The sequence below is a fragment of the Lotus japonicus genome, chromosome 2, assembly GCF_012489685.1.
Source record: "Lotus japonicus ecotype B-129 chromosome 2, LjGifu_v1.2".
Classification (NCBI taxonomy): Eukaryota; Viridiplantae; Streptophyta; class Magnoliopsida; order Fabales; family Fabaceae; genus Lotus; species Lotus japonicus.
Genome location: NC_080042.1, coordinates 8,256,887 through 8,282,533, shown reverse-complemented (window position 1 = coordinate 8,282,533; position 25,647 = coordinate 8,256,887). Strand labels below are relative to the sequence as shown.

Here is a 25,647-nt window from a genome sequence, read left to right as displayed (position 1 = left end):
TTTGAAATCCAAATAACAAAATCACATTTCAGAGAAACCATGTATGTAAATTTCTCTCTTCTGCTCACTATTTTTATTAGCCTTCTTAAAAGAATCTTTAAATGAGTAAAAATGATTATCTGATCTCATTATCGTGATATAATTTTATTTCAACCTTAAATAATTATTGTAAAACAACTATCAAAAAACACATGTGAGTAATAACCACAAAAAAAAACACATGTGAGTCTTTCTTTCTTCTCTTTTCAAACTAAAAGTGGCTAATTAGTCAACCTCAATATCAAGCAAAGCACAAATGGGCATAGGAATCCTAGAATCAATCAACGCAAGTTACATATTCCCAATAATTTAACTAATGGTTTTTTTTTTCTACATATCTCCACAACCGACAGTCATAATACAAATTCTTTGAGCCTTTAGATCACGCTAAATGAGTAGGCTTCATCCAACAAATATTTCTCCATACGTACCGTCCAGGGATTGTGGACTAGATGCTTAAAAAGCACAACTATCTACCAGTTAGTAAATTTGTAGCTAAATGTAACTATTTTACTGACATTTTTTTTTCTAATTACAAACCTTATTATTGCACATAGTTACAAATCCTATGTTTACAAGTTAAAAAAGTGTACCTATAAAGTATAATATTAAACCATTTATGTGACTCTTACCGGACAACTTAAACAGTTTAATTTCTTTGCACTGACAGTGTAATTTTTTTACACAGTCAACCAATCAAATTTAAAGGATGTGAGAAAATATGTCATTTTAATTAATTTTATTAATTGACATGACACATCCTTACAATCTAATTGGTTGACGGTGTAAAAAAAACTTTACACTGTCAGTGCATCATCTTTTTTCTCTTATTCTAATAAAAAGTGAAATTTCAGCACATGATAGGTGAACATATGCATTATCCATACATTAAACCCAAGTGAACTCTTACGTGAGGGAATGTGTTCGATTTTTTTTTAATCTACTCCTTGTAAGAGCTGTATGCATTTATTGACTTTCATAATGCATGAAGCAATAAATAATCATTCAATCAATTCAGCTACTCCCTCCCTCCGTTCCAGAAAGATTATTGTTTTGGACATTTTTTCAATATTCCAAAATGTTTGTTGTTTTGGAAAGTCAATGCATTTTTTGCTAATTTTTTCCACCTATAACCTCATTTAATAAATCTTCTCTCACTCATCACCTCTCATTTCAACCAACTACAACTCTTCTCTATTTACTATATTATTCTATATCCAAGTAGAATTTAATTGTTGCACATAGTAGTAGTAAAATTAAATAAAGGTATAATAGTAACATTATACTATCAATAATTGTCATCTAAATCTTTGTGCCACAACCTTAAAGAACAATTTTTGTGCAACGAAGGGAGTAACAAGCAACTCTTAACATTCACAATATGCAAGCTTAAATTTCTATAAATATCACTATTTTACAATGACTTTTGCACAATCAATAAGTTGTTTCTTGTGTATTACATTTTTTTAGCCTCCATAACATATTTGACATGAATCACTACAGTTTGTAGTATACGTCTTCACATCTCAAGCAGAAAGTTATGATAAAGGCAGCTAGCAATAACTAACCCAACTTAACCTATAAATCCGTTGGCTTTTCTTACCATTCCTATTTTTACCTTTCCCTCTGTATTTTACTTGTTTTGGGATATATAGTTGGCAATGCCCTTGAAACAGTGCATAGACCAAAGCCAAACCAAAAAAATGAAATGAAATGAAAATGAATTGAAAAAATAAATCAATTTATCCTAGTACTGTTTCGCCTTCCCCACCAACTCTTCTTCACTTTGTCAAGTGCACTATCTTCACTTCCAAGTTTATTTAAAATCACTTTTGTCTCACGCAGTCTTGCCCCATAATCCTTTTTCCAAGCTTCAAACATCTGTTTTAGCCTTCTAAGCTCTTGATCTGGGTTCAAACTTGCTTCCACTTGACCCGATTTCACCTCAACCAAGAACTTGGCATCATCACCAAATACTTGACTCCTCTGCTCGAATTCTTCAGCCATCCGACTTATAACACTCAAACCCGCACTCGTTGATCTCGTCCCATTGCTTTCTTGGCGCCTGTGATTGCTTCCCACATCCCAGCTGTGATCGCGCTCGTCACTTGCATTAACAGATGCATCTGAACTTCTTTCAGAGTCATCAATAGCAAGGCTCTTCTTTGCAATGGAAAGGCTGGATTGTAGGGATCTCATTTGTTTCTGCCACACCTCTTCCATGGATTTCATCTTCAATTCATACTCGGACCATCTGCTATCATATTGTTGCAGACGTTGGTGAAGAATGTCATTTTCCTCTTCCTTTTCTCTCAGGGCAGCTTCGGCCTTCAGTACCCGACGCTGTAATTCAGCTAGGAAAGATGCCTTGACAAGAACCTCATCTGAATCTTTTATCTGTATTGAAGTCTATGCCAGTAAGTATCACGACGATGAAACTTTAACGAGCAGAATATAAGAAAATTCCTATTGCATAAAATAATTGAAAGGTCAGATATTATATAGTTTCTGAACATAGGGAAAGAGAATACCTTCATGTCTCCAGAGTTCAAAAATGCAATATTTGCTGAGCACCTCCTGACCAACCATCCACGAATAACTGCAAAAAATTGGTTGAAGAAAATTGAGAAAAATTTATCAACATTATCACTGAAAAGACAGCTGTCTTCATTCCAATAAAATACAGCATGTTTTTTTAGAATAAATCTTGAATAAAATTTGGGAATTTGAAATGAAAAACAGCCCGTGCAACACCTATGCTAATCCATCATTGATTTGCACACTTTAAGTAGAAGTTTGATGTCTTCTGTTTAGCTGTTCATATTGTTTTAAAAAAAAAGGTGTGCAGTCTTTATTATTTCTAAGTCAAACATCCAAACAACAAAAAATGACCGTAAATACCAGACTGTATGACAGTTGCAGCACCACGAATTGTCCTCGTTCTGTTTCTTGTAAATACTACTTTTATCTGCTTTTGTATTGTAATAGCAGCTCTATGTCTCTGAAGTAAAGCTGCATATACTTTTCTGGTTTTTGCTCCCCTAATAACTGCATGAATAGGTAATATTTTTCCATTATATTATACTTTTCTTCAGACAATATCAATGACTTGAAAAGAATGAGGCAGAGAAAAAGGAATACATGACTGCAGAGTAGTGATTCCTCCCTGGAACTCTTTGAGAGAACATCGAGCTTTGTAACCCCTGAAGCAACTTTGGACTCGTAAAATACCATGAAGGGTACGGTTTCTAGTATCTTCAAGCACACCAATCTGCAATGTGATCAAAGCAGCATAAATTGAGATTATATTTTAAAAAAATATTCGTAGACCTTTCAGAATGGAACTCAATACTGGATATAAATAGAGCTATAAGCCAGAAGTTCTAATTCATTAAAGTCCCAAATCACCAAAGCTGAAAAGTTCTTAGTTTAACAGTAAAACCTAATTCGTAAACTATATTCTTAACATAAATAATATCAATGTTATCATTCTTCATTATTATTTTTGAAAGGTTTCGTCATTACACCAGTTGATACTTCTTACCTAAACCGTACTTAGTAAAATACACAACATAATGGCTAAAAAGTGCATAGCAGATAATAAAAAACGTTGGTGGATGTTAGGTACCAGAAATTATGAAGGAATTAGAACTGAATTTGTATATATAGCACTGAATTTTCTGGTATGAAACCCAGAAATAGTGTTTAGGGAATACAAGAACAAAGGAAAAATAACCAGAGCAATTCGAGAGTGCTCTTCTCTCCCAAGCCTAAGCCAAAAACAAGCCTCCCTCATTCTCTCACCATAACTAACATATATTCCTCTCACTCCCTAGTGGTCCCCCCCCTTAGCTGTACTACTCATCATTACTAATAATAACACCTCATCAGGTGGTTATTTAGGAATCCTAACATTCTAGAAGGCCTTGTCACTTGACAGAATGCCAGTGAACTTGGGCTTCCTATTGTAGACTTTGCCAGACCTGGGCCTGGCCATAGCAGGTGCAACAGTGGATCTAAACAAATACTTTATATTAAATTCAAATATACATTACCTGCCCTGTTCGAAAAAATAACTTTGTGTAGCCGACTTGATACATCTCGGGCAAAATATTAAACTGATGAAGAATTGCAACTGAAACACTAAGTGGATCCTGAGATGCAACATTATCGAGGAGAAGAAAACCATATCTGATTCATTATATGCAAGCCAATAGAAAAAGGTCAGACACATGCAAAAACACAAGGCCGGAGAGGGTGCAGGTGGTGGAAGTAATTTAAAGAATATGAATCATCAGTTTAATTTGATATATACCTTCTGGCAAACTTTTGGTGAGACATTCTTGTTGGAAAGCCTGATCTAGATATTCGAACCACTTCCAGGACCCCACAGCATCTCAGTTGTTGCAGTACAAGTGCTTGCTGATATGATTCAGGTGATTGAAGATTATTGGGCTTAATGCAGCGAATAAAATGAGGAGTAGTGCTCTCTAAACGTTGCATCAGTTGGAACAATTGGCCCTGAATTCCAACATATGAAATAATTATTAATTTCTACTAAAGCAGGATAAATATCCCTCTTAAAAAAATGTAATGGTAAATGCCATAACAGTCAATCTTGTATTTTATACGATAATAATATTATATAAATACCATAATGTTAATAATATACAACACATTAGGTGTTGAATATTATTGTAATTACCATCACTATCAAAACCGTTATGTAACTGAAACACATGGATTCACTCAATGCCTTCACATTTTCTTTTTGTCCCATCATGGCATCCAAACCTGATAAGCGGCAACCCCTATTCTGTGATTACCCATTGGATCCATTTCCTAAAACAATTTCCGGAAATCATGTGGTATTTTCAGTTTCCCTCCATTTTCACTTCCGTGTCCTCATTCTGATAGGTTCAAACCTCTTTCCAGAAGACCACCACCTTTTCCTGCCACCGCCTGCCACGATTGTCAATTGTCTTTTCCAACCGTTGGCCTCACCACTGGCATTGTCTCCACCATATTGGCCAATCCCTTGTAGTCCAACATTGATCAGCCATCACATCCTTCGGGTCTATTCCTAATACTTCAAGTGATGATGCCTAAGCCCATCACGGTTGGAGTTAAGCTATGATCGATAAGATGTGTGCACTAGAAGCTATAGTACTTGTGATCTTGTTCCTCTTCATCCAATGAAGTTTGTTGTAGGTTGTCAGTGGACTGAAGAAGTGAATGTTGGTCCTGATGTTAAGGTTGATAGGCTTAAGGCTTGTCTAGTGGCCAAATGATATACATAAGTTTTTTGCTTGGATTATAGTGACTTTTTTCTTATGGAGAAAATGGCCTTTGTAATATTACTTTTGTCAGTAGATGCTATGTCAATTTGATATCAAGAATGCTTTCCTTCATGGTGATTTCACGAAAGTTTATACGGAGTAACCTCCTGGAATAGTTCCTCAGGGGGGGTCTTTAGCATTAGTATGTCTTTGAAAAACTTTACATGGTCTCAATCTTCTAGTGCATGGTTTTGTAGATTTAGCACCATTTGGTTCAAAAGTTTGGGTTGTCTGAGAGTGAGCCTACCCACTTAGTTTTCAATCGCTATTTAGCTGCAGGGTGCATTACTCGGTTGCGTATAATGAGACCACTGTCCTTATAGGTAGTGATCACCATTGCATCACATAAGTAAAACAACATCTTAGCCATCATTTTAAGACAAAAGATCTTGACAGACTACTTGGGGATAGAGGTCAATGGTATTGTGATTTCTTAGAGGAAGTATACAATGGACATTGTAGAGGAAATACAGATGATGAACGCCAAGTCTATTGATACTCCTTTGGATCCCAATGCCAAACTTTTGCGAAATCAGGGAGAGCCAAATTTAGAATCAGATAGGTATAGAAGATTGGTTGGGAAACTAAATTGTCTCACTATTACTCATCCAGATATCTCTGCCATAACTATGATAAGTCAGTTTCTTAATTAGCCTTGTGAAGGTCATTAGGACACAGTTATCTGCGTCCTAAAATATATTAAAGGAGCTCAAGAAAATGGCGTCCAGTATGACAACAGGTCATATTCAAGTTGTAGCATATTTAGATGTAGGCTGGGTAGACTCTCCTAGACTCCTACTGACAGGGAGATCCACTTCTGGATATTGTGTTTTTATTAGTAATAATTTGATTTCCAAGCAAAGCAGAAATAAAATGTTGTTGCAAGACTAGAATATCAAACCATCGCTTCAACCACTTGTGAACTTATTTGGCTCAAATAGTTGCTTAAAGAACTGAGGTTTGGGGAAGTTACAAAAATGACACTAATATTTGATAATCAGGTTGCCTTACATAATTCATCAAATCCTGTGTTCCCTTAGAGAACCAAATACATTGAGATAGATTTCCATTTCATCAAGAAGAAGACCATATATGGTGACATATCACGACTAGCATTGTCAATTCCGATGACCAGCTGGCGGATGTCTTCCCAAGTCATTTAGAGGTTCTCAAATTAATTACATATATAAAAAACTTGGTGCATGTGAATTATATGCTTCAGTTTGAGCGAGAGCGTTAGAACTAATGAGAGTATAGTATTATGGGTTGCTTAGGTGTTTTACATTGTTGTAATGACTATAATAACTGTCTGTAAATCCTTGTTGATAATTGTTGTACATTGTTGCTTATATTAGAGGGTAAAGTTGATAATTTATCTAACTTTCATATGCACACAGCTTGATACATTGGAAGTTTTACTCTATCCCAAACAAGTACCTACATTTTCACTCCTACAAAATTACAATATTTATCTGTACCTTATCCTACTTATGATCACCTAAACCAAGTTACAAGCACTATTCATTCAGTAAAAAATGAGACACAAACTATTTAGTTGTAACAATTAAAAGAAGTACTTTGGAGCATCTTGGTTGATAGGCCATATCACAAGTACACTCATTGATATTTAGATGAGAACTTATTTTCCAGCAGCAAGTACAATACTACGCATGGTTTGATTAAGATGAAAAGAAAAGCTGTGAGAATTAAGATATTAGTTTGCTAAAGGGTTAGACCATTTCATCATAGTTAAAGTTTAGGATTACTTTATGATTAAGCAACGTACCTTGAATTTTGTTGCAACACTTAGCTTTTGAGAATCTGCCCCACCTGACTTGTGTAAGGGGCCAACTACTGGCTTATCAGACTGAGTAAGCATATGGGATGCAAATGTTTGAGGAAGACGACATGTACATGAGGATAGAAGTTGGATGGAATCCAAGTGCAATAGGTCCCTGTTTTTCTCCAGAAATCCAGCTGTATCATAGGTGACCTGAGGGGAGGAAAAAGTAAAGCTATCAAACAGTCAGGCAGGATAAACAAATTTAAATTAATAAGTAACCCACTGCTTCACGAAAAAAGATAGTGTTAGGGAGTTCAAAAATATTGAGTAGGAAATTTCAATCAAAACTATGGTTAGCTAATATGTTGATTCAAGTCTGGTGGAATAGTATTTTACTCAGTGTTTTAAGACTCGGCTCGGTGGTCGACTCGGTCGAGGTACTGAGTCAATGAGTCACTGGTCGGACCACTGGGTCAACGGGTGGACTGCTTGACTCGGTCTATATTCAAATATTCTAAAAAATATCCATTGCAATTTGAAGTTAAGGTATAAATTTTAAAAAACGCGTGATATAATCAAACAATATCATGGTCTAGTGGTAAAGGTTTCTCTTTTTTCCCTTCTGGTCCTGTGCTCGAATCCTCCTTGCAACACAATTTAAACATATTTCACGTTTTTTCTACTTTTATCAACAACAAAAACAAAACTGATGTTAGAATAATTTTAAAAAAAAGGCCCACTGTAACAAAAAACTGTTGTTAACAGAATTTAAAAAAAATAATGAAAGGCCCACGTGCTAACAGAATTTAGCCAGTCTAATTATTGGGCCTTATTTCAAAAAAAAAAATATTGGGCCTCACGTGCTGACCCATTAACAACTAATTTAAAAAAAAAATAAAAAGCTGGCCGGTCTGACCGAAAATTGACCGAGTCACCGGTTCAATCGGCGAACCGGCCGAGTCAAGCCGGTTCACAGCGAGCCGATTGCTTAACCGATCTGTTAAGAGGCTCGGACCGGTCAGGTGACCGAGTCCCGGTCCAACCGGTCGGACCGGCCGGTCCGAGCCGAGTTTTAAAACTATGATTTTACTACTTACATAGTTACACATTCCAAAATAACCCAGTTGCATTAATTATAAAGGTCACAACATTAGGTCAAATTGAATGCCACTGTAATGTAAATCATATCAATAGACTTCAAATCTTATGGCAAATAACAATCAATTTGGACAGTAGAACCAGAAGTTATATGGACATGATCAGATTCATACCTCCCCAGCATAATGACAAACAGTAAAGGCTTGGTCTCTTTCTCCTTTGAAACACGAATTAGAACACAAATGCTGTTTAAGCTTGTTAGAAAATGTCAAATCCGTGCCATTTGGAAAAGTGCACTCTTCATCTAACAGAGATAATAACCCTAATGGCCTCTGCAAATATATGAGAAGTCAAGTTTAGCGCACAAGAATCTAATTTCTAATCATGAATGTCAAAATTTCCACAGGAAGGAATAGAAGTGCAGTTGTCACACAAATTACATCATGGTTTACCAATTGACCAGTACCTAATGTCAGGAAAAAAGGAAAAGTCATTGATGTCAAAGCTTCACAAACTATCCGATAGTATTAGTGTAATACTGTAATACAGAATTTAAATTCATAACCAGATCAACATGGTAAATATTTCAAGAATTTCAATCAAGAAAAATTGCATCGACAGAACTAGGTCCCCATAGATGTGCACACTTCCCAGTCTCCACCTAAGGTTTTTCGGCTCACAGTTGTTCTTAATAGAATTTATGCCAACTACATGCTACAAAAAGTTATTAGACACATGGTGTAAAACAAATTGACTTTTCCAACGGATTCATTTAACAGAAATGTTGAAGGTTTGGGTAGCTTTGCTACAGTGGTGTCTTTTGTATCCCATTGAAATTTTTCTTTTGTTTTTTTTATTATAGAGGACTGCTTATCCCCCTCTCCCTTCATACTTTTCTTCTTGTCTCAATGAAATGCTTTCGTAAAAAATTCAGAAAAAAAGGACAGTATATAATAGTAAGACAGCTGAGCAGCTCTTTATTTAAACAAGACCTTCTGCTAGGCACTGACATTTGCAGAAAATAAAGCTACATTTCATTTCTCACAAATGTTATTAGAATTTGGGAGACCAAACTCAACTCAAAAGCTAGCTCAAGAGTCGAGGACTGTCTCCGCATATATAAGGGCTATCTTGGCCATATCTCTAGTCAATGTGGGACTTCTCAACAATGCCGACCAAAAGTTTAATAATTTGATATATCAGAATATACAATCAAGCATCAAAATTAATATACTGACAACAACCAATATACAAAAGTACACACACACACACATATCAGAATATACAATCAAGCATCAAAGTTGGATATCTTTTGCACTGCACATAAAGATACAAGACATGACATGATGATGAAAATCACATTAAATATATAAGCACTACATTGCCAACTAAAAATTAACAGATTAGTTAACAATTGCAACAATTCAATTAACAAGTACACTAAAGATTGTCCAGAAAAGGGGTCAGGGATCAAAGCAATTCTGTACCTTCTCAAAAAGATTGAGGCAGTCTTGGTTGTCTTCAAATTCAACTTTAGCCCAATCAATGCCATCTTGTATATATTCCTGAAAATTTTGACAATTGTACACAAATTTTTAGCTTTCAGAGGGTATTCAATATTTTCTTTTAAGATATGAAGTTATTCAAAGACTTGTGTAAGCCTTCAGTTTCTGTGCGGTGAATACCTCCTGTTCTAACTTAAATAAATGACGATTGAAGTGTTGCTGCAATCTTTCATTTGCATAATTTATGCAGAACTGCTCAAAACTATTCCTCTGCATACATGTGTAGCATCAACAGATCAAAATATTTAAAAATTCAAACAGAATAACAAAGGTGAGACAAATATAAAGATGCAGTTAAGTTTTAATATGGACATACATTGAATGATTCAAAGCCATATATATCTAGAATACTGATTGATCTGCCAGTACGTCTTTTGCCAACAGCAAGTGATTTGTTTATTTGTTCAACCAACCAATCAAACAGGCATGCATATATTGACTTTGCCAAAGCATCTCTTGCATCAACTGCCTACAAGACACAATGTAAAATTTAAGCTAGATAAGATAAAAACCAACATCAATTGCATGCCATCTTACAAATCGTTAGAGGTCCAACTTCTCTGTACATTGAGCATAATTGTTGTGATTTTGACATAGAGTATGCTCACCCCTTCCTCCAACCCCAAAGAAATTATTATTGTTAAGGAAATAGGTATTTTCGGAAATGGTACCCGATGTGAATGCAGCCTTCGGTATTAAGTGGATTGTGTCAGGAGTCCAATGTAGTATAATGCAGGCATACACTACAAAGAACATAAGCATTCTTTGCACATTGATCACATGCATAATACTTACTTCTATACAGTTCACTTCAAGTTAAAGCATAGATGTTAATTATGCCCAACTTGTTACAAAGATACCCAACCGTACTATTGAATGCCTCAGTGAAGTTGCTAGCATATTTTTACTTAGTCATTTCCAAATAAAGTGCCTTGCTTCATGTTGAAGTTTTAGAGTTTTAGATAAGGAATAAGAGAGGAAAAAGAATAAGGACTCACAGTTTAATTGTTGATATGATACAAAAGGATAAATCACAAAACCTTATTTATACTAATACTAGACTCCTAATCCTAATCAAGTATAGAAACTAATCATGATAAGGAAAATCCTGGGCCTGTTTAAATAAGAAAACAAATCAGGAGATACAAAGAAATATGAAAACTAATCCTAAGAGATAATCTAAGATAAGATTATGTTAGAAGAGTGTGGCAGTATGAGAGAAAGAGAGAATTAGTTTAATTGGATCTGAAGTGGGAAGAAACTTCTTGTTTACATGATTGATATTGATAGACTTGGGAAGGTTCAGCTAGAAGCACACACCCTATAACTGTCCAACATAACATAACAGAATTGTATAACTGAGCATGAACTAATCTAACCAGCTATTCTAACATGTTTTTTATATATATCCAATGGGGACGGGCTTCGTCATCACAAGACTGATGAGCCCAGCCCATGAGCATTCACAACTAAATGTTGTGTGGAACTTCTAAGGAGGAAATTAAAACATAAAAGACACTTTTTATCACCACCAAACTTCTTTTTATTTCCTTTTCGTTCAAATAACAAATTTAACAAAATGAAATATAACCGTTGAAGAATGTAAAACACATTCATGTCTCCAGGATCTTCCCTCCTAGAAATACGAAGTCGCAAACTTTTCACCCATAATTTTAGATGAATGTAAACTTCTAACACTAGTCATTTTACCTGTGACAGTGTCAACTTCTGGACAATATTTTCATTACGAACTTTCATTTTGCGTGTTGACAGAGCCAACTTGAGATCTTCAATGTCACAGCCGATCAATTTGGCAACATGGAACAGACCTTCAAAAAGTCAGGAAAGAATTCATTTTGAAGTGAGGTATTGAATAACTTGAAAAACATCAAGGCACCTAACAAATTAGGTAATAAATATAACATGTAAATCACAGTTACAACATGAACAAAAGCCTTTTTCCACCATAATATATAAATTAATAACAGTTATCAGATGAAAATAAAACAAGTCATAGTTACAACAAATTATGGGTACGCTTACTTGAATAAGTTCAAATAAATTACAATTAAAACATCACCATTATGGGTATGTGTATCTGAATAAGTTGAATCACATCATAACATATTAGACATAAATTTGCATGTAGTACATTGCAACATAGGAACCAGAGTTTTCAATGCTAAAACACGTGTCTCTGTTGTAATCAGCAACCTATCATATTTTAAAAATGCTAGAATTTAATGTAGATGCATTTAATAGAGGTTCTGGAAACTTCTTACCCTCATTTTCTACAGCTTGAACATGGTTTTCATTATCAATCACGGTAAATGATACATTTCCTAACCATAGTACTGCAGCAAGCATCGCAAATACAGCCTCTTGGTCTTCTTTACTGATGTGGACAACATCAAGAGCTTCCTGGATTTTGGTAATTAAAAAGTTCATATTGATGTCAAACTATCATTTCAAAATCAATCAGTCCACCAAACAAGAGGTAAGAAAAATCATATAAGCCTCCCTGGAGGAAAGCCATGTTGAATCGACAAAAAATAGTGTACCATGACTACGCGAAATTCTTCTGCATCATTAACACCTGTGATTGAATAACAATTGCTCTGTCTCAAATACTTATAGTCTTCTGCATTTTGTATGTTTAGCTTCCCTGAATCATAAATCAAGCACCAAACAATCAATGAAATAAAATAAAAAGGTAAAATAAACAAGGATGAAGAGTTAAATGTTGCAGACAAGACATATAAAAACACACAGCTTATATGGGACTATGTTATAATTTCCAAGTATTCTTATTAATTTGTAAGTTTATGTTATCGGCATTTTCTTGACCAACAAGAGAACAAAGTCGGATGTTTGGTTCAATGCTCAATTGTTATTGAATTTAATAAATCCCTAATTGAAAATGTTAGCATATGAAAAAAGATCTTATAATATCTTGATTGTATCTCATAGATTAATTTAGGGTAACTTAGATTATCTCTTACAATCAATTTCCATACTTGTTTATACCATTATTTGTTTTCTTAATTAGGATTGGTTAAGAGTCTATTATTATTAACAGATTAGCGTTGTATTTTGAATTAAGATCTAACATATCATTTACTTATATAATCAATAAACTTCATTTATTCAAAAACATAAAAAGTTATTGAATTAAGAAATAGGGATCTACGTACTTGTTTAGTTTTATTTTAAAAGAATTCATTAGAATGTAAGTGCATGATGAGAAGTAAAAGAGAAGTTTCTGACTAGGCTTAGAATGAAACTATGGTTCCATGATGAGCTGAACACAGGCTAGTGATGGTTCATGGGATGTATGACTATCATAGAGAGCAGGTAAGAAATGGATGTTGTTTTGTCAAGACTCAAGACTGAGCCAGAAGCATATCTCGATTGGCTGGGGGGGGGGCTCAAGGAAAATATGGAAAAAGTAAGAGACAGCACCAAAAACATTTTCAGCTCAATACCCTAAATAGCCAATGTCACCCTGTTGTGTTTTTTTTTTCCTTTATTTCTCTTTCCCTTCCATCTCCTTGTATGAAGAAAAGTAACACATCAAAATGAAAAAAAGGATAATATCACAACAAAACTAAAATAAAAATAAGAAAGCAAGTTAGAACCTAGGCTAGAGTTAATTTATTTTTTATTAATCAAGGTAAAAAATTATAGAAGAACTAAACTGAAACTTAAGTTGATTAATTTAATACTTTTAATTTTCTTAACTTTCAATTTTAAAATTTCAATTGTTATATTTTTTATTATTACTACTACTATTACGAGTGAATTTTTTTGGGGGGACAAAATGGGGTATTTCAATAAACTGTCAAACTATAAGAAAAGTTTCAATAGGTCCTTTCATCCATACTTGTCCGTTAATTATATGATTATATGATCACTTTTACATTGTCCTCTTCGTATATTTGTTTTAGGAAATTAATCTTTTACAAAAAAATATTATTATTCATGAAAAAAATTAAATAGTCTATTAAATCTTTATTTGCATGATCTAGCCCCCAACCAGGTGACAACAAGTCTTGAGCCATCAACAGTCACATGAATGTCACATGATTACCAGAAACTGAAAAAAGAAAAAGAAAAAGAAAAAGAAAAGATAGCAGAAACGCCTACTGTAAGTTTGTATCAACCCCCTCCCCCTATTTTCGGTGGGTCCTTTTTCTTACTAATCTATCTACCAGTTTTCGTACTTGGGATCATAATAGCATCCCCAAGAATATGTGATTGTTCTGTTCACTATATTATAGGGACAGTTATTATCCACAAGGGATGTATCTTATGAGAATGACATTCTCATGCTCATGTTAGAATGGTGAGAATAAATCGCAACCGTAGGACCTAACGGTCAAGATTAAAACATAAGTCATGTGACTACTTAAAAAAGCACATGACATTTTAAAGTGGTGATGTGGCCCAAAAATAACTTTGAATGCTGATGGTTAGATCTGACGATCACGACTTATTTTCACCATTCTCACATAAGAAGGTCATTCTCATAAGATACATGCTCATTATCCACAATACGCAACAAAATATTAGAAGTGAAAATAGTAGGGTACAAGCTAGAAATTACCCCTGAGAGCTGGTGGTGCACCAGCACATAACTGATAAAATATATGATATGACCTTTCCCCTTCATTGCATTGGACTACTCTAGACTGTTCACATACCAAATAAAATTAGTATCTACTAATGCAAAATGAATAAAATTTAGAACATAAAATTATAATTAACTCAGAGGAAAGACTTATTACCTTTTCCAGCAAAACTATTAATAGTCAGGCCAGGAGCATCACAAAGATTCAACGCATAGATGGAAACATTGAACATCATAATTAGTTGGAAACTTCTAGCAGGACCAAACACAAGGTTTCAACAGCTAAACAGCAGAGAACTTACATGTTTGAATATTAGCACCAGAGATTTTTCCAGTTTCACTGAAGTGAATCTCAATAAGCTTTCCCTGTCACACATTCAAACATGAGAACTTTCAGAATTAAAGGAATAAAAGATCACAGCTTAAATAAAAGGAATCACAAATTGAAATCCACAAGAAAGGAAACTCAAGGAATTAATATGATAAGTCTGGAACCTTACAAAGCGACTTGAGTTGTCATTCCTCAATGTTCTTGCATTACCAAAGGCTTCTAGTATTGGATTAGTCTTTAATATCTCATACTCTATTCCACTTCCACCTCCAAGGGCAGCCAAGTATTGCATTGCTATCTTCGCTGTCTCAGTCTTCCCTGCTCCACTCTCACCACTGAAAATATGTAGATGATAACAATTACTATAGGTCCTAGACTCCCAATTCAAACACAATAACAATTAAGGGGCACACGAGGTTAGGGAAGACAAAGAAAGAGCTAGACAATAATGGCAAAACCTGCAGAACGAAAATGTTTTTATGTCCATCAAAATGTTAACCCAAGAAGGAGAAATGAGAAGATCATTGTTAGAAGTCCCACATAGGCTAGAGATATGACATAGATAGTCTTTATAAAGGGTAGAGCAACCCTCAACTCTTGAGCTAGCTTCTGGGTTGAGTTAGGTCTCCCAAATTTTAATATGGTATCAGAGCCTATCCTAGATATGTTTGTTCTAATATGGTATCAGAGCTTATCCTAGATCCATTTGTTTGTGGAGACCTCCCATATTTGGGCCACCCCGCATATGTCCAGTCTTGCAAATTCCACGCTCCAGATTTCCAACCTTGGAAGTGAAGGGGTGTGTTAGAAGTCCCACATTGGCTAAAGATATGACATAGATAGCCTTTATAAAGGTTAGAGTAACCCTCAACTCTTGTGCTAGCTTTTGGGTTGAGTTAGGCCTTCCAAATTCTAATAGAGATTGTATAAGGTTCTCTTGTTTACTTTGCAGGTTCTGGGGGAATATTTTTCATTCTACAGGTAAACAAGAATATTGTTTAATATTGTTGAATATCTATTAAGATTTAGTTTATTATTAGTCTTATCTCATAGAGATATAGTTAAGATTTGTTTATCTATTTTAGATTAGTATCTATTTAAATAGAGATGATATCTATTTAAATAGAGATAGGATTAGATAGATTTAGTTTCTCTTTATCTCTTTGTTAGTCTATATATATTGTAGTCTTTAGTCAAGTATTAATCAATGAAATACAATAATTATTTATCAAATTCAAGTTGGTATCAGAGCGCAAGTTTCGATCCTACCGCTGTGAGGGGGCTCCTCCCCCGTGAGCCCCCTCATGGTGACTTTCCAAATCTTTCTGGATTTATTTTTCGTACTTTGCTTCCGCTTGTTAGTTCTAGCCGTTTTCTTACGGCCTCGTTTCTTTCTGATTATGGTCCCCTTTGTCTTGGAACCCTAGTAATGTTCAGCCACTATCAATGTCCTTCCACGCGCCGTCTTCTTCTCAGCGAGTGAGTTACACTCGCGCCACCCTCCAAGCATCCTTTCGCCGTCGCAATTGCACAGACAAGGTCGTCTACCCCTCCTGGTGCTGTTTCAGGGGTCCTTTTGCCCAGATCCAGAGTATTGTTTGTTGTTCTTGGATGCCTACTTCAGATTTTTCTATTTATGTGCATGTGTGGACTTACTTTATCGTTATGTGGTGGTAAAGCTTCAGAAGAGGTTTTTGTTGGAGCTTTCCTTTCTATTTCATCAACAGCAGTGGTATTGAAGTTTTGATGGAAAAGAACACTACTAATGCCCTTCATCTTGTGATTCTCCTATGATTTCTTCGTCAATTTCCTTCTTTGCCAATTCATATACTGAATTTTCAGTATAGAAATCACAAAAAGATCATTACATTTGTGGCGATCAAAATCAGTTTTTCATAAATTAATGTGTTCACAGTGATGAAGTGTTCGACCAACATCATTACAATTCTGGTTCATGACAAGGTTGAGATTTCCTTGATGCAACAGTTTGAGCAATTTCAGATTTCGCAGATTCACTCTCTTTTTTCTGCTGTGTGAAAGGGCAAAGTCTTTACCTACTTGTTGGGAGTAAGCAGTGAAGGGCAATTTCAAGTCTCTACAATTTCTGATTACCGCATTGACATTGTGTTTGGCAGCAGTAGCTTTTCTCCGCAAGTTAATTATATTTGTTGCAAGCTATGCATATGACATATATGCTCTAGCTTGAGGGGAAGATCTGGAAATATCTTAATTATATTTGTTACAAGCTATGCATATGACATATATGCTCTAGCTTGAGGGGAAGTGTTGGATATTGCTAAATATCCTAATAAAGACCACAATCAACACCTTCGACAATCGTTACCCTTTGTTGCTGGTTTGGTGGAGGTTGTATTCAAGAAGTGTTTGGTTGGATCTAATTGTATTGCGCTGCTACACTATTGATAGTCTTTGAATGTTGCATGTGATTGCAAGAATTGAAATTCTTCTCCTTGGCAATTGGCAATGGTAATTCGTTTGTTTGGTGAAGGGTTGCATTGTTTAGATCTCCGGTGTAAAGGATTTTATTGTTTGGCTCTGTTTTGAGGTGTTGTGCCGCCACCGTGGTGATCGTCCGGTCCAACTCTTCTAGTTTGGTTCGTGAGTCTGCTGTGTTTACTCATCTGCGATGTTTCTCGCTGTTTGAGATCTTAGTTTGCGTCTCATGGTTCGAGATGCTCTTATTACAATGATCTTGGCTGACTTTATGCAATTTGGTTTGGTTTGGTTTTGGAGGTGACAGTGTCACCTTCGTTTGTTTTGTCTCGATTGTTTGGTTTTCTGGTTTTAGGGCTTCAGCCGCAGGTTGCGCTGACCCTGTTTGGTTTTCTGGTTTTAGGGCTTCAGCTGCGAGTTGCGTTGGCCCACTCTCTAATGTTTGAGAGTTGTCTGTGTCAAAGTTGACACCATTGTTTGTTTTAGAAGCCATCAATCGATCGACCTCAAGTATGTTTTATTTCTGTATGGTTGCTGTTGGGGTAAGCTATTGCTTCAGCCTTATTTTGTTTTCAGGCGTATTGTTGCTGGTTTTTCGCCCTTGTTTGCTGGCTCAGCACCCTACGACACTCCAGAAGAATTGGTTTTTGTCTTGCATCAATTTCAGCCAGATCAAGTATGAGAAGTTGTCTTTTGCCTTCCCATGGATTTAGCAGAAGTTCGAAAGATTATTCAATTTCAAGTATGAGAAGTTGTCTCTTGCCGCCATGGATTTACTAAAAGTTTGAAAGGTTATTCAATTCAGAGATTTGCCAAGCCCGTCATTAATAAGGGATATCTATTAAGATAATTTTCTTCTTGGGTTCGATTTGTTACAAGCTTAAAGCTAAGTAAGCTTTAGCTTGAGAGGGAGTGTTGAATATCTATTAAGATTTAGTTTATTATTAGTCTTATCTCATAGAGATATAGTTAAGATTTGTTTATCTATTTTAGATTAGTATCTATTTAAATAGAGATGATATCTATTTAAATAGAGATAGGATTAGATAGATTTAGTTTCTCTTTATCTCTTTGTTAGTCTATATATATTGTAGTCTTTAGTCAAGTATTAATCAATGAAATACAATAATTATTTTATCAAATTCAAGTAATATGAACAAAAAACTTTGCAGAAAAATGAAGATTACAAACATTGAATTCAAATGATGAACCACTCAAGCGGCTACTTGTTACTAACTAACCACTCTTTGAACATAGCTAACCATTGAGTAGTTAATTGTAGTAAATATTTTTACCAAAAAAACCAATTTTATAATTTTCCTTTCAAGATTTGTAGGCCTAGTCCCTCGATTGATCCAGAATATTTTCCAGGTAAAATGACCAATCTCAGATTCTGAATAAAAAATGAAAATATTTTGTGAATTCTCCAAAAAAGGAAGTGTAGACAAGAATAAATGCAATATGTAAGACAATTTTAGTTGAAAATTTTGAAAAATAAGAGTAAAACTTATGAGTCAAGACCGTTATTTAATGCAATATTTGGACAAGCTTCAATTAGAACAAAAGTTAAACTTAAATAAGAGCAGCTAATAGAAATGTAATGACCAGCTGCTCATAAAAGCATAATTCAACAAAAAACTACTGACCTTATAATTATAGACTGATTAACTTCATCTGGAAATAAAACAAGAATCAGACTAAGAAGTTATTGCTTTAAACAAATGGAAGTGGTCTTAACATGTGTGTGTGTGTGTCTAAGGATACAAAAGGTTACCTCGTATCATTTCTCGGATGGCTGTGTCTGTAATTGCATATACATGAGGGCTTTCAACTGATTTGCGCTTGTAGGCTTCAATATATTCGTTACCATACAGAGGAACTTTCTTAAAGGGATTTATAGCAACCAAAACAGGCCCCGCTTTCGTCTGATTGCACAGTTACATACATAATATGTTAGAAACTTGTGATCAGGAAAAAATCAAACTTCAACGAGTTATAGAGACTTACATAAATCATATTTTGATTGTATCTATATTGCAGATTGTACAAAACTGATGGTTCGTTTAAATAACTAAGCTGCATGAGGTCATCCAGTCCATCAAGAATATCAGGATTTGCTTGCACTAAAATTTCTTCTTTCACTTTCAAAACCTATAATTAGGCCAAGAGGGGGGAGACAAGACGATATAGTTAATAAAGCTCAAAAGTAAGAACAGCGCTCTTGAGAAATATCAAATCCTACCTTCCCATCAAGCAGTGAAATGACAGACTCAGTTCCTGAAGTTGTTATTATCTTTACCAGCTCCCAATTCCCATTTGGAAGTTGAAACCAAGACTGAAGCTTCTGAAATAGGGACTTCAGAAGTAAGGGAAAGACACAACAAATTTCGAATTCTAAAAAACTAGGTATAGAATTATAACTCAAATAAAACTCATAAAACAATTGTCTGGAAATCTTAACATGGAAATCTCAATTTTGAGGTTTAACAAAAAATTAGCGAACCTGCTGGTAGTAGAATTGCTTAATCACATGGTGTTCCCCATGAAAACAATTCTACTCAAAGTCAGTACTCTGAAACTCATGAACTTAATTGTGACACATCATATAAGAAATAATACTAAATAATATAATTAACCTTACCTTCAATAAGCACAGCCAAATTTTAACATTTAAGCTTCCAAATGAAAAATCAAGTTATTTATCCAACTAATAATTATATTGCAAGTATCATGATCTGTTTGAGGCCAAAAGTACCTTCTTTGAAGCATAAGGTGTTGTATCACTCCACCTGAGCTCCCTGGAGGACATTGAAACCGGTTGGAATGGCAGGGGAACAGATTCTAAGTCTTCATCAGCAGTTGATGGCCTTTCCTCTACTGACACGCCTTTTCCACTATACGCTAAGTCCTCATCAAAAAGACCGTTGTCCCCTGCACGGTCCTGAGCTTCCTCAGAAACCTCCTCCCCTATCAGAGCATCATCTATAGGACTACTTGTTCCAATCACATCAGAGCTTCTCAATTTAGCATCTCCACAGTTTTCCCTTCGATCAGGAGGCAGCGATTTCATGGGCTGGAGAGCAGGCAGGACCCTGGATGCCAAAGACATTTTTCCCCCCTTAAATAGCCCCAACCAAGAAACACCACCTTCTACAGTTAACCGAACCTAAACCCTTCCCGATCCAACACGCAAATTTGAAAACAAAAAAACGTAGAAATATTGAAAATTCGAATGTGCTATTTTATTCCCTCGGCCTCACCGAAAGAAAGCGAATTTGAACTTTCAAGTTCCTCCCAAACTTAACAAAGCAAGCAAGGAAGCACCTGGTTTGTCCGATTGCAGTTAAGACGAGATGATCTAGCACATGCTCGGCCAGTGAAGCAGAAGAAGAAGATCTTGCAGAAGCAGAATGGGTGAGAGAGAGAGAGTATTGAAGAACAATCTCTGAACAAAGTCTCTGACAGGAGAAAAGGATGTCTGTTTGGTTTCCGGGAAAGTTGAGAGAGAAAATGAAAATTATTTGCCAACCATCCAAGGCGTGTGGAGAAGAACCAGCTTTTCTGCTTTCTATTGCTTTTTAATTTACACTATCTTTAATAAATTAAATTAACGCAATGCTAAAAGAAAAACAAAGTTACTACTATACTAAAAGCTTATTTCAATTTATCTTATTAGTTATTATACTCTAAATGTGTGTATGTGTTTGAGAATAAGAGTTTATGATAAAATAAAACTAGATTAAAGTATCACGCAGTGGAGTGCATTCTCTTGAGACTTGGCGAGCCAAAGAGTTTGTTGTAATCCAAGCTCAACTGCAATGAGCTCTGCCATGAATGTCGAACCCGCACATGTTTGCGTACAACATGTTTTTAACTTATTTTAATAAATTTATAAAAAAAGAAATCAACTTAGCGTAAAACGTTTAAACAATAAATACTTTTTATTCTAAATATTTAATTAAGTTGTTTATCCTAACCTTCTTATCTAAATGCATAAGAAATTTCTTTGACTATATACAAGTTAGTTAATGTGGTTATAAAAGTCTTAGAAACTCAAGATTCTCAAATTTATCAAGCATGCAATGTAGTTTCTTCAAAAATACTTCAAGAATTTGTTCCCACCATTTTTTTTTGTACATTTTGAAAAAGAAAAATTCTATGAATTATATATTAAAAAATTTAAGATAATATTAATTAATTTTCTCAATTATATACTTTTTATCATCAAAATTCTATCACTATTAAGAACTATTTTTACAAGAGGAAGACCACTATTAAGAACTTAATTTTAATTTATTAATTTTGAAATTATCAATCGAAATGGATAAATAAAAGAAACGGAGGAGAACTAGTGAATTTCAAAATAAAAAGATTTTCCACAATTAACACATCAATTGGATGGAGTTGTATTACTTTAAAAAGTTAGTAACGTGGCATTTATTTAAAGTTTTAAATTGAGGGAATTTTCTATTTGCCAGCCGATTTTGAATTTTGAAGTGAAAATTCAAAGTACGTACTACGTAGGGTGTGTTTGGATGCACGTTGGATCAGGTCTGATCCACGTTTAAAGACCTCAAACGTGATTTATCCATCTCCATTGATGTTTGGATGTTAAATGTCCAGAATTGGATCCATCCTAACACAACAATTTGTTGCTTCAGCATCAATGTTGATCCAATTGTCCCCTTTCCCTTTTACAGATCCAATTCAAGTCTATCAGATCCAATTCCTGATAAATGTATCCAAACATAAATCACGTCACTCAAACTCACGTTTACCAGATCCAATTCATATCAGATCCAATTCTGGCCAGATCCAATTCTACTAACGCCGAGCCAAACACACACGTAGTTGGAGGCTTGCATTTGGATTTTGGAGGCACGTGTATATTGACGAAATTGACCTTCTGGAGCAAAGCTATTAATTTTGGAATTATAGGCTTATAATAGTTATGGAAAAGTTGTTACTTTTTTTTTATAGGCAATGAAATATATATTAAGAGAAGTACAATGGGTACTTCAACCAATACAAAAGAGGTCAAGAAGAATATGAGTACAAGATCATAAGAATCAAAGGTGGAAAAAGCCCGCCTCCACCCCCACCTTGGAAGACAGATCAAAGAAAAGGGTCTCATTAAAACCTTACTAGAATAAACCCCCTTCGGAAAAAAAAAGTGCCCGTTGCTAAGATCAAGATGAAACTTCAAGGAGGACTATGAAATAAACAGAACAGAAAAGAATGACCCGGCCAATCCACCAACACTACATTCCTACAATAAAGTGTTCCACCAAGTAAATAAATTGCACTTAACCAAAGTCTCCTCCTCAAATGCAGACAACAGATCTTTGATGAAAAGATAGCCAAAGCCCAACCAATGCAGAAACGAAACTAGACCACCACCACACATAAAAAGAAACTCCTAGCAACTAGCATAAGACCATGAGCAATGGTTCAACAAAAAATGTTTTGTTTACCCCTTTTTAACCCCATTTTTTCTCTTCCCAACCCTCCACATCATCTTCTCTCTCCAATTCAACACACTCTCAACAATTACTCACTCCAATGGTTTTCTCTTTCAACACCCTACCTCACCACTCACCCTACCCCACCACTTTTTTATTTCATATTTTTATTTAATTTTATATTTTTGTTTTTATTATTTACATAAAATTACAATTATTATTTTAAATTAAATTAAATAATAAACACTTAACGAATTAATTTTTTTTAATATAGACAATAATTTATTTTATTTCCTTAACTTAAAAATGGAAGACGACAAACTAAGCACACAATAATTTATTTTATTTTCTTAACTTAAAATGCAAGACAACAAACTAAGCACACAACACATAAATAACGTAATTAGTACGATACAAATCATATTCCATCACGAAGCATTTGCAAACTTTGTCCATATGTGCTTCACTAGATCTGCTTGCAGTTCGTGATGAACGTTCGAATCACGCAACTCGGATCTAGCACGCACATGATTTGCAAAAGCGGGTAACACCTCGGTCGAGTATGGTTGCGGTGTACTAGATCCACCTTCCCCAGATTGCTCAAAATCGGTCCAACGTTGAGCATATGAATCTCGTTCATCCTCAACAATCATATTATGTAATATGATGCATGACCTCATAATGATACCCAAATCAGCTATGTCCCACAAACGAGCTGGTTCACGGATGATTTTAAAACGAGCTTGAAGCACTCCAAATGCACGTTCGATGTCCTTCCGACATCCCTCCTGAACTTGTGCAAACAAATTATCGGGTTCACTTTGAGAAAGTCTAATCGATTTGACGAAAGTTGGATAAGAAGGGTAGATACCATCAGCTAGATAGTATGCCATATTATAGGGACGTTGATTCACAAAGAAATTCACATTTGGAGCCTTTCTCTGTTCTACGTCATCAAACACTGGTGACCGATCTAGAACGTTTATGTCGTTCAACGTTCCCGGCCATCCAAAAAAGGCATGCCAGATCCATAGATCATGAGATGCAACTGCTTCAAGAATAACCGTTGTGGTTCCCTTATCCCCTCTAGTAAATTGACCTTCTCATGCTTTAGGACAATTTTTCCACTCCCAGTGCATGCAGTCAATACTCCCGATCATGCCTGGGAACCCCCGCATTTCACTAACATGTAGTATTTTTTGCAGGTCATCTTCGGTTGGTGCTCTAATGTACTCATGCTAATACAATCGTATGATTCCTTTACAGAATCTACGTAAACACTCCAGTGCTGTAGTACCTCCGATTTTGATGTACTCATCGACTGCATCGGCTGCCACACCATATGCTAACATTCGCATTGCTGTTGTACATTTTGCCAAGGGTGATATTCCTTCTTTATAGGCTGCATCAACTCGCTGGGTGAAGTAGTTATCACTACTTGAAAGGTCCGCAATGATTCGAAGGAAAACATGTTTTTGCATCCGATACCGACGACGAAACATTGTATCGTCATATGTAGGCTCATTGGCAAAGTAATCCTCAATTAGCCTTCGGTTTGCCGCTGCATGATCTCTACTGACATATTTTCTGCTACGAGGTGCCCTATCTTCCAATATTTTGTTTCGACGCTCCCTAACTTGGTTGAGTATAAAAGCTTCTTCAAGTTCAGAATTTTGAAGGTATGTTGCCATATCAAAAGGATTTGGAACTGGATTTTCAAAAGGATCCATTTGTTTTGAAATTGGAAGAGATTTGGGATATTGGTTGTTGTGATTTTCACAAGAATTCGAAGTAGACTGGAAGAGATTTGGGATATTGGTACATCAATGGATCTATGAATCCATATATATAAGTACATTGAATGGTGGACACTGGCGGATTCGAAATAAGTTATCAACTAGAGTTAATAACCGGAAAAGGACAAGATTCGAATTGAGTGGAACATATTCAAACACAATAACCCATACATTAAAGCCAAGCACTACAGACTTGACACCACTGGCGGATTCGAAATAAGTTATCAACTAGAGTTAATAACCGGAAAAGGACAAGATTCGAATTGAGTGGAACATATTCAAACACAATAACCCATACATTAAAGCCAAGCACTACAGACTTGACACCACTGGCGGATTCGAAATAAGTTATCAACTAGAGTTAATAATCAGAAAAAGGACAAGATTCGAATTGAGTGGAACATATTCAAACACAATAACCCATACATTAAAGCCAAACACTACATACTTGACACCACTGACAAATTGTTAAAGCAAACACTACAGACTCGACACCACTGACAAGTTATTAAAGCAAACACTACAGACTTGACACCACTGACAAATTTGACCGAATACAGACAAATACTCGATTGAAATTAATTCCCAAATAGCTCTTGGGACAACTTCTTCAACAGCTCTTTCTTATGGTCATCGAGGTTCTCTTCGGAAGTTAGCTTTAGATACAAATTGGTTTTCATCAATTGGTTAGTCTCTTCTTGCACCGATGCTATCTTCTCCAATCGTACAAGCTCTTTCTGCTTAAAATTTTCGTATTTATCCCAACCCCAACCTTTGTCCTCCTCCAAGGGAGCTTCTCTACTTTTCTTTTTATTCTTTCTTTTAGCTGCCTCCCTACCGATTGGACGAGGAATTGATCCTATAGAGGTTGAGCCACATGCATCACTGTCGTGAGATCTCTTAGATCCACTACTTGCTGAGCCATTATTTCCTCCTACTTGACTACAAAAACGTGGCAGATCACGGAGTTGTATCCATTCTTCCATCAAAGTAAATTGAACATTCTTCCCACAGGAGAATAATTCCCGCGCTTTTGCCAAAACATCATTCTCCGACCAACCGCTTGCTTGCTGAAGCTTAGCGGCATCATAAGCGCCAATCCATTTGCCCAATATTTTGTTCATATAATTCCAGCGGTTTCGGCATGCAT

The 25,647-nt window shown here is 35.4% G+C and overlaps 1 protein-coding gene across 1 annotated transcript; it reads right to left on the bottom strand.

The window, feature by feature from the left end:
• Window positions 1-1,419: 1,419 nt before the first annotated feature.
• On the bottom strand, window positions 1,420-20,789 carry LOC130737509 (myosin-1-like). Its single transcript, XM_057589296.1, has 23 exons — window positions 19,995-20,789; window positions 19,482-19,583; window positions 19,247-19,390; window positions 19,014-19,164; window positions 18,886-18,913; window positions 14,955-15,120; window positions 14,757-14,820; window positions 14,612-14,625; window positions 14,431-14,515; window positions 12,386-12,489; window positions 12,107-12,245; window positions 11,535-11,653; window positions 10,141-10,293; window positions 9,945-10,034; window positions 9,747-9,824; window positions 8,433-8,591; window positions 7,165-7,371; window positions 4,355-4,560; window positions 4,095-4,230; window positions 3,181-3,310; window positions 2,941-3,087; window positions 2,571-2,638; window positions 1,420-2,436 (listed from the first exon to the last, which is right to left on the bottom strand). The coding sequence occupies exons 1-23, from the start codon at window positions 20,346-20,348 to the stop codon at window positions 1,777-1,779; spliced, it is 3,504 nt and encodes a 1,167-aa protein (XP_057445279.1). The 5' UTR covers window positions 20,349-20,789; the 3' UTR covers window positions 1,420-1,776.
• Window positions 20,790-25,647: the final 4,858 nt, after the last annotated feature.

Excerpts from the sequence above, each read along its gene's own strand:
- LOC130737509 (XM_057589296.1), bottom strand. The coding sequence starts at position 20,348 with ATGTCTTTGGCATCCAGGGTCCTGCCTGCTCTCCAGCCCATGAAATCG. Across the intron at positions 19,584-19,994 it reads CACCTTATGCTTCAAAGAAG|AAGCTTCAGTCTTGGTTTCA; the intron begins GTACTTTTGGCC and ends TCCCTATTTCAG. Across the intron at positions 3,311-4,094 it reads TATTTTTTCGAACAGGGCAG|ATTGGTGTGCTTGAAGATAC; the intron begins GTAATGTATATT and ends ATCACATTGCAG.